Source organism: Homalodisca vitripennis, unplaced genomic scaffold (genome assembly GCF_021130785.1).
Source record: "Homalodisca vitripennis isolate AUS2020 unplaced genomic scaffold, UT_GWSS_2.1 ScUCBcl_2794;HRSCAF=7893, whole genome shotgun sequence".
Taxonomy (NCBI): domain Eukaryota; kingdom Metazoa; phylum Arthropoda; class Insecta; order Hemiptera; family Cicadellidae; genus Homalodisca; species Homalodisca vitripennis.
Window position 1 is genome coordinate 141,652 of NW_025778962.1, and position 16,784 is coordinate 158,435.

At 35.2% G+C, this 16,784-nt stretch overlaps 1 protein-coding gene across 1 annotated transcript in view; it reads right to left on the minus strand.

Moving 5' to 3' along the window:
• The window catches only part of LOC124372292 (histone deacetylase 11-like), a 56,820-nt gene that overhangs the window by 26,067 nt on the left and 13,969 nt on the right, over window positions 1-16,784 (minus strand). The window contains exon 2 of the mRNA XM_046830673.1: window positions 3,447-3,557. Within this exon, the coding sequence (XP_046686629.1) occupies window positions 3,447-3,557 (111 nt within the window). The remainder of the gene's footprint in view (window positions 1-3,446; window positions 3,558-16,784) is intronic.

Sequence of the window (16,784 nt, forward strand, 5' to 3'; positions counted from 1 at the left end):
ACCAATATGCAGACCTGATTGTCAAAGCCAGCAAAACCAATAGTTTGGCTGTTCACCACGTAACAAGCAACACAATCTTGAGCTTCAAGACATGGTGGCCACAGCACTACAAGAAATGTGTTTTCTCAGATGAGACCTCTGGAAGAGGTTTTCCAAAAGACAAAAGAGTGCCGTTTAAAGTGTCAACTTATAAACAATTTAACTTCAGCAAAACCAATCAAGGAAGAGTCGTTGTCAAAGACTTCACTGATGGACTTACGACATCTTCTTTTACTTTTAAGAAGAACAACGACATTCCTCAGCTCCCAACAGTGAAAGCCTACTTTTCTGGTAAGGTACCAATCAATAAGAAGAAGATCGACGATCTAAAGAAGCTGAGTCCTTATACTGTAGCGTATGACAGCTTCTATTCCAAAATATTCCAGTGGCCTACCACAGTGCAATGTGGACAGAGAGTTTGAAGACGAGTATGCTTAGGACAAAATACCAAAAACATCTTGACTGTGTGTGTGCGTTTTATATATTGTTTCTCTTTATCATTTACCTAAGTTACTAGACTATTGTTAATAGAAGTGTATGAATTCTAAAGAAGGTTTATTTCTGCACCTTGTGTACACACCAAATGTATAGCCTACTATAGTACTAATAAATCTTTTAAGTAAAACTGTTAGGTTTATGCAAACAATGGTTAGATTAAGTTAAAACTTTACTTTGATATTTTACCAAAATGTTAAAAACGGTTTTAATTTCTGTTCAAATAAACATATTTTATTTGTATTATTGTTTATATTTCTTTCAAAGCCTTAAATGTCACAAAACGTTGCTAACATAATCTGAAACTAAATTTTTTTGGTAAAAGCTCATTTTATTACAGAAACCTGCTAACTGCAAAATTTTTGAAAATTTTTAGATTGTAAAAGCAAAAGCACACAACTAAAATTCTTATATCATGCTATTGAAACAGATGCTAAGAAATGCCACAATTTTTTTGAAACCAAAATATTCATAATAATCAAATTTACACAGTTTTTTCAGTTTCCCGAAAGTTTATAAGAGTGCACTTAACGGGTTTCTGAAATAAACGATTCAAGTGTCCTCTCGGAGAGGATTCATGGTGTATTTACCAAAGATCCATAGCCCAAAAAATAGAACCAAAATCACATGACACTTCAGTGAATACACTTTTGACTGAAGAGATTGTTAGGAAAATGTTGCCACTATACCAAAGGTTGTCCTCAGAAAGTTTGTTGGAAAGATGCCTAGCTGGTAAGACAAACAATGCAAATGAAGCATTGCATATCATAATATGGACCAAGTGCCCTAAAACTGTTTTTACATCAAAAGTAAAGGTAGATATTGGGGTTTTTGAAGCTCTCAGCATTTATAACACAGGTTACTTGAAAACTAGTGTTAGCTTCCAAAATGCTGTCGGTATAAGCCCTGGGCGGCATGCAGCCAAAATAGCTAAACATTAGGACAATAAAAGACTGCAGCTTTCACGTGCACGGAAAAATGAGAAATATAAAGCCTACAGAAGAAAGATTAGGCTAGCACAAGTTGAAGAAGAGGAAAAACATCAAGAAAATGAGGGAAAAACTTATGGTGCTGGCTGTTTCTGAACTTGAACAGGCACAACACTGGACTGATTTTACAACCCAATTATGACAATTTACTATACATTTTTTTAGTGATAATATAGCAAATATAACCTTTTCTCTTTCCTGTTATTGGTTTATTAGGCCTACATATATCTTCAATATATAAATATACCATTCACCGACTCCAAGTACCAGTATGGTAAGATACTTTCATCTATAGCTACTAAATAGCTTGTGTAATCTTCAAACGCTGATTCCCGCAGATTTTAAATTTTTATATTTTTCTCACAAATGTTCTTATAACTTTTGAACTATTAAAGCTAAAGCAGTGAAACTTTTACTACATATTATTTATAATGTAAAACGTTTTGTGCATCGATATTATTATATGTTAAACAAAAGTTTATATAAAAAATAATTAAAAATAATATTTATAAAAAATGTTTTAAAATGTTTTTGTATGCCATAAATTTAAAACTATTTGAGAAATAAACTTGAACACGCACAAAAACTTAGTACTTGTCATATTCTTCAAAATTAGATGATAAACATTAATATTGGTTCATTAGTTACAAAGTCATAAGACATTCAAAATCCCATCTATTTTTCTAAAGAAAAAACTCAAAAATTCCAAAAAGGAGGTGAATATATACAGTATATATATTTAAAAAAATATAAAATATATAACAGTGGCAAACATTATTCTAGGACCAACGGTACCCAAAAATATTATAATGTATATTTATATCATATCATTAAACATGTTTTAAAGAAAATCACTAGTTTCAGTAGGGAATCCCCTTAGTCTTGATATCAGCTGACTCGTTATAATATCCACTAACCAACTTAATATCCACCTCCGTAGACTAATGGTTATAGTCTCGGCTCTCTAATCGAGAGATCACGGGTTCAAATCCCAGGAAGGTCCAATCATGTACTTTGTACTTTAATAAAAAACCAGTGTACTTCGAAGCCGGCATAGCTGACGCTGAGGCTTAAATGAGATTAAAGAAATAACAAAACTCTATATCAGCTGATTGGTTAAAACATTTCCTCTCCAATTTAATATCAGGCTGGTCATCAGATGATTAGTTGATCACAATTCAACCATGAACATCTTCCGTCTTAATGTCTTTTCTGTGTCGGTATATCAGAAATCCACATGAACAGTTCTTTTGTATACTTAATGTGTTCTACCACAACGTACTCGTAGTTTGATTTATTGTTAGTTCTACTACCTGCCTGTTTTAAGTCAATAGTTTTCTGTTTAGTCCCTGGATACAATCAGCACATGGTAATTTTGTTGTTGTTACCTTTGGTATAATTTAGAAAAAGCAACTCTCATTGCACTTAGTTGTAAAAAGACATTTGCCTTGCTTCTGGAGTGATAGGATGTTCAGGATGGGTAAAGACAGGGAGAGGGCCTGTTGACAGGGATCCTGTTGAGATCCCATGAGCAGGGATCCTGTTGAGATCCCATGAGCAGGGATGACGGGGCTATATCTCGGTCATTTCATCTTGGAAGAACAGCCAACTCTGTTGCAACCTCACTAGAGGGGAACAGCTCACCCCATTATTGTTTCTTACGAATATGTAAAGCTGCTTACAAAATCATCTGACTTTACGGATAATTATAATGATGACATTCTATCAAATTAGTGTAAGAACTCTTTTCTGCACTCAGATGATGTATTCAACCCATTTCTATTTTTTGGCCTCCCTGACTCACCAGTCTCACCTGCTCATAACATCTCCATCTACACACTGACTTTACTAACTGTCACTAATTATTAATTAAAATGAATTGGTACTTCTAAGGATAACGTCAAATAATCTTTACTTTAATACCTTTAAGCTATTGAGATATTTCTTGGTGTGAACCAGAAGCAAGTCAGCTTCAGTAGCTTCTCTTGGCACTACCACTGAGTCCTCAGTCACCAGCCCCTCGTCCTTCAGAAACTGGGAACAAAACAGTCATAGTTACTATAAATACACACTGTGTTGTATCAGGCACTACCACTGATACATAGCTCATGTCAGGTTTATACATGTTACACCTTTATTTCTAATTTTCTTAGTCCATTCCAAATCCATGTCTTTATTTTAGGTAGACTATACTATTTAAGTTTTTGTTTTTTTTTTGGAAATGGCACATATCTTTGAAGATGCACTACAACTCTTACGTTCTCTCGACACAATACCAGTCTGGAAAAGCAGAGTACCTAGTATAAATGTCGACAATCTTAACTAGAACTAAAAAAATCAAACAACTTCAGGAATTCCTATCCATGTACGATATTACTAGACTAGAACTCCCTCCAACGGGAATCACACCATAAACCTCAATAGGTTTTGATGTGTTCAAACGTCTTATAACCCACTCTTATCTCAGTGAACATAATAAACACCTGCATATCTGATCATACAGTCCAAATCTGCTCCATACTGTTAGACCAATCCATCACATCAAAGCAAGCTTAAGAAAAAAATACAATTCAACCAAAGAAACATAAGAGCTCTTAGAGAAAAGCTAGCTCAACAACAGTGGGACAATGTCTACAACACTCAAAATGCAATTGATGTCTTTGAAAACTTTGGAAGAATAATAAAAAACACACTCGATGCAACATACTCTATTTTGAAGTCCAAGCCTAAGAACCATGGAAGAAGAATACTCTGTGACGCAGAAATAAAGTCACTGAGAAGTGATTTTCTGGTAGCCCAAGAAAGACACCTTAAAACAGGAAATCCTGCAGATAAAGAATATGCAAACACAAAAAAGAAACAGTATGACTTGAAACTTAGAGAAACAGAAAAAAAGCAACGGCAAAACTAATCGAATCAGCTGATAATAAAAGCAAGGCAATCTGGACTGTCATAAACAGTGGAAAAAGGAGAAAGAGCACTCTGCAATTCCATCACAACTGAACATCGATGGAACACTCATTGATGACCCTAAGGTAATAGTGAACAAACTGAACACCTTCTTTGCAAGTATTGCAAACTTGATCCTTGCTAACCAACCTCAAAATAAAGGGCAAAATCCACCCAAAGCACCAGAAAACATCCCTAAACTTACCCTGTACCCAACTACCCCGGCTGAAACACACCATACAATCAAAGTCACTGAAACCAAAAACCTCCTCAGGAATAGATGAAATTTCTCCAAAAAAAGTTAAACTGTGTAAAGAATAACTGGTTGAGCCATTGACAGAAAATCAATAAATCCTTCGTGCAAACAATCTTCTCATTAAAACAAAAAACCACTACAGTACACCCAAAATTCAAAAAAAGGAGACAAGAAAAAACCATCAAAATACCGCCCAATAGCCCTTTATTAACATTTTCAAAGATTATAGAAAAAGATTGTTCTCAGAAGGCTCCTTGAACACATAGAAACTAACAACCTGCTGACCCAAGACCAACAGGGACTGACGGCAGGCCACCAAACGAAAACTGCCTTGATCGCACTAATAGAAAACTTAATAGACCAAATAGAGAAGTCAATTTCAAACATATTTTTGGACTACTCTAAATCATTTTACTGCCTATGCCATAATATGCTAATTGACAAACTAAAAAGTATAGGAGCTGATGATATGGCCTTTCAATGGTTTAAAAGTTACTTAGATTGCAGGACATAAGTAGTTGAACTAACCTAAGCCAACAAAGAAGTAATAAAGAAATTCAGATCAGACTCACGGCAGATGACCAAAGGAGTTCCACAAGGATCAATCTTGGGACCTGTACTGTACATTATTTTTACAAGTGACATGACAGACTACCTCAGTCAACATTGCTCAGTGCTAATGTAAGCAGATGATACAGTACTTATAAGAGGAAGGGAAAATGTAGATCTCGTAATTGACTCATATATATATATCTGAATATGGCAGTGTCCTAAAAACGATCTGGCAGTAAATGAGGAAAAAACCACCCAGCTGATTTTTGGGAAAAAGAAGGATGGCGTAGTTGCAGTACCAGGTGTTCGATAAGCAGTTTCAGCCAAGTACCTAGGTGTAACTATTGATACAGATTTTTCATGAACCTACAAGTAAATGCAGTACGTAGGAAGATCATTTCTGGGGTCTATATATTAAAAAGGCTAAAATGCATATCGACAGCCTTAAAACACTAAAAACTGCCTATTTTTCTCTAATTGAAACACGTATTCGTTATGGCCTCGTAATCTAATGTAACTTCAATAAACACGGCAGCCAAGGAGTGCTTGTCCAGTAGAAATGGGCCTTCAGAACCATGACAAACTTTGGGCCCTTAGACTCCTGTCGTGTGGCATTTAAAGAATTGAAAATCCTTACAGTAGTTTCACTATTCATCTTGGAAACAATCCTTTTGTATCGGGGGCCTCTGCGCCACAAGGAGCTGATACCGACTCGTACTTCACCAGAGGCGCAACCAACTACATCTTACCAATTCACTGCCACAGGCTCTTTGAAGAGAAGCTCCTCTTACAGTGGAGACAACCTACCAGAGGAACTCAAGACCATCCATAATCTCAAGAACAAGAGAAGCAATAACCAGATGGCTACAAGACCACCTCTTTTACAGCATCGAAGAGTTCATGAGATGGAGAACTTAGACACAAGGGCCATACCCAAGGTTGGTAGAGGGACAGGTTGACTCGTCCCCTATATCGCCCAGCAGTATACCCCGAGCCGCCGGCGTAACGTCAACCGGTGACCTTCGATTTGCCGCCGCGGCCCACTCCCGCCTCCTAACAGTGCAGTCGCTTCTGTCTAGCATTGAGTTGTTGTGTTCTCCATATTTGTTGTATGTTGGTGATATGTGTTTATAGTATTTTTTGGAGGTAACATTTTTGTACTTGATGTGACTATTGCAGTTCGACTAATATCATCATGGTACGTAACAAGTAGTAATTTAAAGAAATATTGAAACTGAAAGTCAGTTTGTAGGTTAAAAAATGCCAGGGAAAAGGTGCACTGTTGCTGTCTGCAACAAGAGCCACGCTAAAACAAAGGAAACAGGCGTGGTATATTTAAATTTTCCCAAAGACCCTGAAATAAGGAGTAGATGAGTGTATTTGTGCAAGCGGGCAGGAAAATGGAACCCAGACTCTTGTTCCGTATGTTCAGACCATTTTTGCTAGAAGACTATGAAAGGGATCTATCAGAGCTGTTGAATTTACCGAGAAAAAAGAAGCTCAAATAATCAGCTGTTCCTTCTCAAAAATTGACAAATACCCCATGTAACAGGTCAAATTACGACATTTGAATATTCGCGGGGAATTGGCAGACTGTGACGTCAATGAATCGGCAGACTGTGACGTCAGTGAATCACATGTTGTCGGAATTGAAGTTTATTTAACTAATAACGAAGAAATTTATTGAACTTTATACGGGAAAAGATTTGATCAATTAAAATGAAGTAAACATAACCAAAATTCGTGTTTTACAAAAACACTAAATAGAATTACGCAGAAAAGCCAATTGTGGGATGAATGACTTGTATATTGATGACGTCATAAAGCACATGTTGCTAAAAATTTAAATAAAAAGCTTTGAAAAAATAATAAAAAGAAAATAGAAAGACTTAAATTGATTAATTATAGTAAACGTGATAAATTTCGACAATTATAAGAAAAGAATCAAATTATATTTATTCGTGAAGACGCTGATTTGAACGAGAGAGGGGATGAGTATTGTTTTGAGTCGGTATCCGTAGTTTTATACGGAGATTCGGTCTTCTCTCACCAGACTTGAAGCAAGGAGGTTGTGTTGATTCTCCTGGGATAGTAGTGATCTGTTGTATAGTGTATTGAAATTTTAATGAAGGATGGGATATTATTTTAGTCTTTTAAATTATCAAAGCATTGCAAGGTGAGTGAAATTATAATATGTATTGAGAGTGTGACATGGAATAAATTAATCTCATGGTCACTTGGTTTGACTTTTCTTTGAATATCCCCTTTATAAAAAGTGTGATGGAGTGATATTAAATTTTTTAATCACTACTTAACATATTTTAAAACCTGAGATACACACAGACTTGTTGTTGGTGATAACACCACAGACATTCAAATTTAATAAGTTTTAAGCAGTACCAAGGGAATGCAGCTAGCATTGGGCAAGATGGCGACCAATACCATGATGAGCAACATGGTACAACAACGTGCCACTGGTGACAAAAAGGCGTACAACTACATGGTGAGTCAACAACACTAAAGAACCGACTCACAATAAATTGACACAACCACGTGGAGGGGATCCGCAGCAAATTGACGCAGTCAAGGTAAAGGGCTTTCAGCAAATTACAGCAGTCAACGTGGGGGTGACACACATCAAATTGGCGCTACAACCTGGGACTCTCATCAAAATGGCGCACCAACTGGAGGGCTCCAACTTCTACAACTAATTTAAGTAGGTTAGTGGTAGCATATTTTAGACTAAGTGAAAATCACTGTTTTTATATAATTGTATTTTCAGGTGTGTGTCTAGAAGAAGTATGACAAATTATTGTTAGTCTATAAGTTTGATAACTTTGAACAACCTAGTTATAATATAAATTGGTAAAATTTTCCTGGTAGGCTAGTAAAACAAATATTAGGCCTAAAATTAATAATAGAAATTTTCAAATTAAACATAGGCTACAAAATGGAAGGCGAACAAAATAATGAAGGGCCCGCACCAATATTTAGACCAGTAGAAATAGATCTTCATAGCTCAGGAGATACAGGGTTTTTAGGTTGGTCATCCCCTAATACAGTAGAACAGGAGGTGTCGACAACAGATGACAGAAATTCATTAGAGAATGAGGTTAGCAGAGTCAGTAGTCCAGTAGGAGTTGATAGGTATGAAGGTATTGCATCCCTATCAACTTATTGCACTTATTGCATTCATGAGGACTATGATGAATAGTCTGAATGAAAAGATGGATAAAAATAATGAGGAGTTGAAGAAAAATAATGAGGAGTTAAAGAAAAATAATGAGGAATTAAGGAAGGACTTGAATGAAAAGATGGATAAAAATAATGAGGAGTTAAAGAAAAATAATGAGGAATTAAGGGATCTGAATTATAAAATAGATCAGAATAATAAGGAACTAAAAACAGAAATTCAAAGAAGTAATGAGCAGTTAAAACGAGACATGGAACAGATGAGAGGTGAGTTAAACAATAAAATAGTAGAGATTACGGAGGCTATGAGAGTAGAGATAAATAAAGACTTAAAGAACTTGGAGGAGGGGGTCAGACTTGAAATAAGCGAACAAGCTGAGAAAAACAAAGGTGAGAGGAGTAAACTTAAAAGTCAGCTTAGAGGAGAGGTTACAACGGAGATAAAGAAATTAAAAGACAAAAGAGAAGAAGATATGAGGGAAATTGAGAAAAGGTTTGTACACATTGAGGATGATAAAAAGAAAATAGATCAAAGATTAGAAAAGATAAATAAGAGATTTAAAACAAGATTAGATGAATTAAATGGTAGGGTAGATAGGGACAGAGCTAACTTAGAACTTGACCAGGATACAGAAAATGGTAAGGCGAGTAGGGATGTAGAAAACAAGTCAGTAACGGGCAGTAGTTTACAGGAAATAGAGGACATGGGAAATAGGGTAGAAAAATCCCTGAATAAGAGATTGGATGAAACTTTAGGTAAATTAGAAAACAAACAAACACAACTAGAGAATATGATGAGAAATCAAAGCAAGGTGGGTATGAGGATAAGCCAACCAGCAAACACAGAAATATTCTTATTGGAATTTGATCCAATAAAAAATAATGTACATCCTATGGAATTTTTGGAAGCTTGTAAAAAATATATAGAGAAAAATGGAGAAGGATGGGACTTCCAGGTATTGATAATTTTAAAATATATGAAAAATGAAGCAGGAAAGTGGGGACGACAGCATATAAATAATTGGAAAAACTTTGAACAATTTTATAGGAGTTTTAAAGGGAAATATTGGTCCATAGGAGAACAGAAAAAATTTGAAAAAGAACTAATGGGTAACGGTACATACAGGGTTGGATTTGATAATCTAGTAACCTGTGTATTGGAATTTTATAATAAAAGCCAGTATTTAGAAACTAGAATTGACATGGGAACATTTCTAGCATATATAAGCAAACATGTTCCTAGAACCATAAGTAGTGCAATTGCTGCAGCCCAAAATGTTGAAAGATCAGAAGATCTAGAAAACCTGTTGAATCAACTTAATATACTGAATAGTGACACATATAGAAGTTATGACAGATCATTTGATATGAGAAATAAGACAACACTCAATAAAAATGTAAATCAATACAAGAATCCCAGAGTGATAGTGAGAACAGATCATAAAGCATTGACATTCTTAAAAAGTTGTAAATTAACAAATGGTAGATTGTTGAGATGGGCTTTAGCATTACAAGAGTTTAATCTTGAAATAGAATTTGTTAAAGGGAAAGAGAACATTCCAGCAGACATACTATCAAGGATTACACAAAAGGATAGTCAGAATTCAGTAGAAAAATACAGTATCAAGGTTTTGTACAACAAAATTGATTTAGGTTTTAAAGATAGTGAGATAAAGGAAATATTAAAGAATCTAGATAAAAAACAAGAACAGGATGAGTATTTGAGAAATATAAAAAATATCTTAAATGACAGCGAAGGAGTTCATTATGGAAAAATAAATAAAATATTTATGGAGTATAGAGGAATAATTTTTAAGAGAAAGGATGAAAATAGTGATGTATGGAAAGTATGTATTCCAGAAGGTATTAAAAAGGATTTAGTTAATTTTACACATTTAAAATATGGACATTTAGGAGGTCATAAAATATTTAATATACTTAAAGAGTATTGTATTTTTAAGAATATGGAAAGAAGTGTAAAGGAACAGTTAAAAAAGTGTATATTGTGCCAAAAGAGTAAACATGGGAATGTAAGACAAGAAGGTAGACAAATGAATATAATATCTCAGAATGTGCTAGACTTGGTGTCGATAGATTTGATAGGTCCATTACCAAAGGGAAGAGGAAATGTACAATACATATTAACAATGGTAGATGTTTTTTCAAAATTTGTGAAATTATATGCGATAAAGAAACCAAACAGTAGAAGTGTATTAAGTAAAGTAACTAAAGAGTTTAAACCTCAAGTAAGAAAAATGAAAGCAATAGTCAGCGACAATGGTCCATGTTTTAATTCAAATTTGTGGAACACAACTCTTAATAACTTAGATATTAAAGTTTATCACAGTACACCTTATCACCCACAAAGTTCAATAGTGGAAAGGACAAATAAAGAAGTAAATAAAATTTGTAGGATATATTGTCATAAAAGACACACTCAATGGCCTGACATTCTGTTATTTGCTGAACATGTGTTAAACAATTCAGTACAGGACACCATTGAAGCAATACCATATGAAGTAATGTTTGGAAGAAGATCTGATAATTTTCTAAGTAAAATAATTAAATTTCCAATTGAATGTAAATTTAATCATTTGAATAAAATTAGAATGGTAAGGGAAAACTTAATAAGTAAGGCAGAAAAAAGGAATAAAAGACATGATGAGAAATTAAATCCAATTAAGTATAGAATAGGTGACAAAGTGTTAGTAAAAAACCATATTTTATCAAATGCATTAGATAAGAAGATTAAAAAATATTTCTTACTTTATGAAGGACCATATGTAATCGCAGGCATTAAAAGAGAAAATGCATATGCATTAACCAGACTAGACAATAATGAATTCTTTGGGATCCGTAATGTAAGGGAACTAAAGAGGTTCATAGAATAAGAGTATGAAAACTCTTCAAGTGTGAATGACCATACTGATGCTGAATGAGACCATTTTATTTAAGAAATTTTTAAAACATGGTCTATAAACTGGCTTGTGTGGATGGATGAGTGTACAGAGAAGCACATAGAAAACAATACATGCTTATGAAATAAAACTTGTGACCTTCTCTTTAATGAAATGTGCCAATAAAAGAATAACCCCTCCAATTATATAAATATTTTTTTTACCTGTCAAAATTTAACCTTGAGGGGAATAAGCCAGTTTTTCTTTTAAAATATTGTAGGCTCCCATGTAGTCAGCCTATGCCCCGTCATAATAATGACAAATAAACCTTTTCTAAAAACGGGCTGACATAAAAATATCTAACCTTAACGGTCAGATAAAACAATAAAAAATATCAAATTCATTTGAACCAAAAAACTGACAATAATAGTCAGATTAGTATAGGGTTGTATAAATATTTAGAATAAGATGTGACAAGGATAATGTAATATAGTATATAGTGTATGTAATATGTTTCCAGTAGGAGATGACAATATAAGGATATTACAATATTGTTTATCAGTAAGAATATATTTAGGATTTTTACAAGGTATTTGTGTATTATTATAACTTGTGAGTGTATAATCTAATAGAGTTAACTTGTATTGAACATTATGTTATGTGAAATGGACACATTAAACATTATATTCAAAACGTATAGAGGTTACATGTATTCAATTTAAAAATATTTAAAACTTTAGTACTGTTCTTATATATATATATATATATATATATTCATTGATATTTGTATTAATTGTAATTTGTGTAATTGATTTATATGTACACTGTAATTTGTGTAATCATTTAATATTAATTGTAATTTGTGTAGCTGATTTATATATTCATTGATATTTGTATTAATTGTAATTTGTGTAATTGATTTATATGTACACTGTAATTTGTGTAATCATTTAATATTAATTGTAATTTGTGTAGCTGATTTATATATTCATTGATATTTGTATTAATTGTAATTTGTGTAATTGATTTATATGTACACTGTAATTTGTGTAAACATTTAATACATTGTAATTTGTGTAATATGATTGTAAGCATTTGCTTTGATATTTTACTTTCTTTTAAATGAATACTTTTAAACAAAATTATCAAGAAATTTAAATAATGGCTTAATTGGACAAAAATTTAAAAGATTTAATTGGAGGAGAAATATAACTTGATAACAAATATGTGATCAATTTATATTTGGGGGTTGTGTAACAGGTCAAATTACGACATTTGAATATTCGCGGGGAATTGGCAGACTGTGACGTCAATGAATCGGCAGACTGTGACGTCAGTGAATCACATGTTGTCGGAATTGAAGTTTATTTAACTAATAACGAAGAAATTTATTGAACTTTATACGGGAAAAGATTTGATCAATTAAAATGAAGTAAACATAACCAAAATTCGTGTTTTACAAAAACACTAAATAGAATTACGCAGAAAAGCCAATTGTGGGATGAATGACTTGTATATTGATGACGTCATAAATCACATGTTGCTAAAAATTTAAATAAAAAGCTTTGAAAAAATAATAAAAAGAAAATAGAAAGACTTAAATTGATTAATTATAGTAAACGTGATAAATTCCGACAATTATAAGAAAAGAATCAAATTATATTTATTCGTGAAGACGCTGATTTGAACGAGAGAGGGGATGAGTATTGTTTTGAGTCGGTATCCGTAGTTTTATACGGAGATTCGGTCTTCTCTCACCAGACTTGAAGCAAGGAGGTTGTGTTGATTCTCCTGGGATAGTAGTGATCTGTTGTATAGTGTATTGAAATTTTAATGAAGGATGGGATATTATTTTAGTCTTTTAAATTATCAAAGCATTGCAAGGTGAGTGAAATTATAATATGTATTGAGAGTGTGACATGGAATAAATTAATCTCATGGTCACTTGGTTTGACTTTTCTTTGAATATCCCCTTTATAAAAAGTGTGATGGAGTGATATTAAATTGTTTAATCACTACTTAACATATTTTAAAACCTGAGATACACACAGACTTGTTGTTGGTGATAACACCACAGACATTCAAATTTAATAAGTTTTAAGCAGTACCAAGGGAATGCAGCTAGCATTGGGCAAGATCGCGACCAATACCATGATGAGCAACATGGTACAACAACGTGCCACTGGTGACAAAAAGGCGTACAACTACATGGTGAGTCAACAACACTAAAGAACCGACTCACAATAAATTGACACAACCACGTGGAGGGGATCCGCAGCAAATTGACGCAGTCAAGGTAAAGGGCTTTCAGCAAATTACAGCAGTCAACGTGGAGGTGACACACATCAAATTGGCGCTACAACCTGGGACTCTCATCACCCAGTTTGTGAAAATGTTAAAACTGAGAATGAGATAACGTTACACAGAAAAAAGAGGTACGCAAATAGGAATAACGAACAACTTGTAAATTCATTGGTATGTCCTGAAAAATCTGAAACATTTTCTCCAGACGAACTAGGAGCGGAGAGTAGTGAGTTAACTACTAGTACTCTTTTGCCAAATTTGGAAACAGAATCCAGTAGAAATGAAAAATATATTGCATTATTGGAAGAAAATACAATTCTAAAGGCAAATCTTTAAAAGAAACAGTATATTTTAAGGGGAAAATCTTTTAAAATTCGAAAAGGTTGCAGTTTTGATGTACGAGTATGATGAGATGAAAGTGAAGGAAACATACGAATATGACCAGAAAAATGACCAGGTTATAGGACCTCACAAGCAAATGTTGGTTATTGTATTAAGAGGACTGTTCTCTAATTGGAAACAGCCAATTTTCATCGATTTTGATACAACCATTAGAAAAGAAATTGTATTTAAGGCCATAAATAAAGCTCGCACCTCTGGTTATGATGTAGTAGCATGTGTATCAGATATGGGTGGGGGAAACTATGGTTTATGGAACAAACTGAATGTTAGCATTGAAAAGCCATGGTTTGAAAATCCTGCAGACAAAAACAAAAAAGTGTTTTTCTTTGCCGATACCCCTCATGTACTGAAACTATTGCGGAACTTAAACCTTAATCTTTATGCCACAAAATTCAAGAAAAGACAAGGAGACGTTGATTTAGGAAAACAAAATTGAATAAAAAAGTGAAAAAAATATGTACATAAATCATTATTGTTCTTCAAATACACATTTATTTTGAAAAAGTGAACGCCTGTTTATGTCTTTTAATAAGAATATTATTAGAACTAATAAAAAGTATAACAATTAAAATAATGTTCAAAAAGTACACTAAAGACAGTTAAATAGGTCACAACAGAGTTGTACAAGACTGGTTGTACGGTATAATGGTACAGACGCGGAGTGGCAGAACATCGCGGCTGGTCACTGGGTGACGTCACAGTGAGCGGCAACATGCACCACGTAAACGGCCGGACGCGTCAACCTGTCCCCCTACAATCTTGGGCCACACCCACTGCACATCATAGTTATACACACACACACACACACTAGTATAATTCTACACTATGTACTGACGCATTTTCTAGACTTGATGTTTATGAAATAAAGAGTTTTCTGATTCTGATTGGTACAACAGAATAGTGAAGGATCGGGTAGAATGTAACCAAATGTCTTACCAAACCAGCCCACCAAATATCACATTAAATTATCAAATGATTATATAGAGTGTCCCACGAAGAGGTTTAAACGTTTGATTTTATATTACATGCCCATTAAAAAAAAAATTGTACCACTTCTCTTCCTATAAAAATTCATTTCTTGAATTAACTGATTTGATAACTGAGTTGTAGTTTTAGAGAAGAGCTGTTAAATAACTGTCATTGTTGAAAACAGCTGTTTGATTGAAGAATATTGCTTGTGCTATAAAAACATAACCTAACCTCCTGTCATTACAGTTTTATTGATATTGAAGTTCAAGAAATGGCTTTTAATGTTGAACAAAAAGTGAAGTGTTGTGCGTGAGCTATTGCTTTTGGTAACATTACGGAAGCAATTAGACAATTTCAAGTTGCCTACCTAGGAGTTAAACCCACCTAGCAATCCAACAATAACTAAGTGGACAAATCTTTTATTACAAACTGGAAGGATCGCTTCTCGGCCTTTTGGCTAAGACCAAAGTATGATTGGGCTCAAGTTAATTCCAAATTCAAGAAATAGTCAACTCAAGCATGCTGGCACTTGGCTCGGCTACTTCAAGGTGAACCACCTGGCTACTTCGGGGGATGCACCCATGGCAGCCTCGTCCTGCCTAACGGATAGCCAAATGGGATCAGCGTGACGCACTGACCTCTTCTAATAAGGTGCCGAGCCAAGGAGTCGTCTGGGAGGTGTTCAATGTGGGGAGTTCGCTGATCCCCCATCTGCACCATCATAGAGATCCCTGCTGCTGCTGCTTCTGCTTGTTTAGTGCTGCCGGTGTGTCGCCTGCTGCGTCTCTGTCTCGATGGCTGATCGGACTTTGTTTATTGCTCTCCCCTCGGGCAGAGACTGCTATGCCCAGTATGTCTGGAGGCGGGAATTATATGTGTTAGGAAGAGGGAGGGGATGAAGTGGCGTCGAGGAGCGGTGGCTCGGTGGCAGCTGGGTGGAGCACTCGGGATCCTTCTGGGCACGTTCTTGCCGCCGTATTCAACGTTTGTTTAGCGGCGGGGCGCTTCCCTCATGCCTGGAAGATATCAACGATCGTCCTCATTCAAAAGAAAGGGCCTGTTGAGAATGTTAATTACTGGCGACCCATTTCCCTTTCCAATACTTATGGGAAGCTGTTCTGAAGCCTCCTTGCTGCATGTCTCTCGTGTTGGGCTTCAGCCAATGGGCTTCTGTCAGGAGCCCAGAAGAGCTTCATGCCTGCTGAAAAGCTTCAAGGCTGCCTTGAACACAAGCTACTGCTTCAGGAACTCCTTGATGAGACTCGGAGGCGCGGCAATGAGCTCTGCGTGGCTTGGCTTGACCTGGCCAACGCATTTGGAAGTGTCCCTCACGCATCTTTCAATGCCGCGCTGTGCTCTGTCGGGCTTACCGCCAACCAACTGCGGTCATCGAGGACCTCTATGAGGGTAGTGTGACTTCTTTCCGGCACAGTGGCGGGTTCCGGACGCTTTGGTGCTGGTGTCCGGCAGGGTTGCCCCTTATCATCGCTACTGTTCAACCTGGTAATGGAGTCACTCATCAGGCCGCTAGTGGTATTGGCTTCGGCCACAGTTAATGACATATTGCGTGCTTGATTGAGCTAATTGCGAGTGCCAAGAAAGTGTTCTTTTTCTTGTGATATTGTCCGTGTGGCAATAGTTTCTTGGTTATTTGCGATCTCAGTCGGCAAGCTTTGAGGAGTCGTAAGCAAGCGGTAAGTGTGGGCCGTGGGGCTTACGCTCCTTTTGTACTGTGGGTGT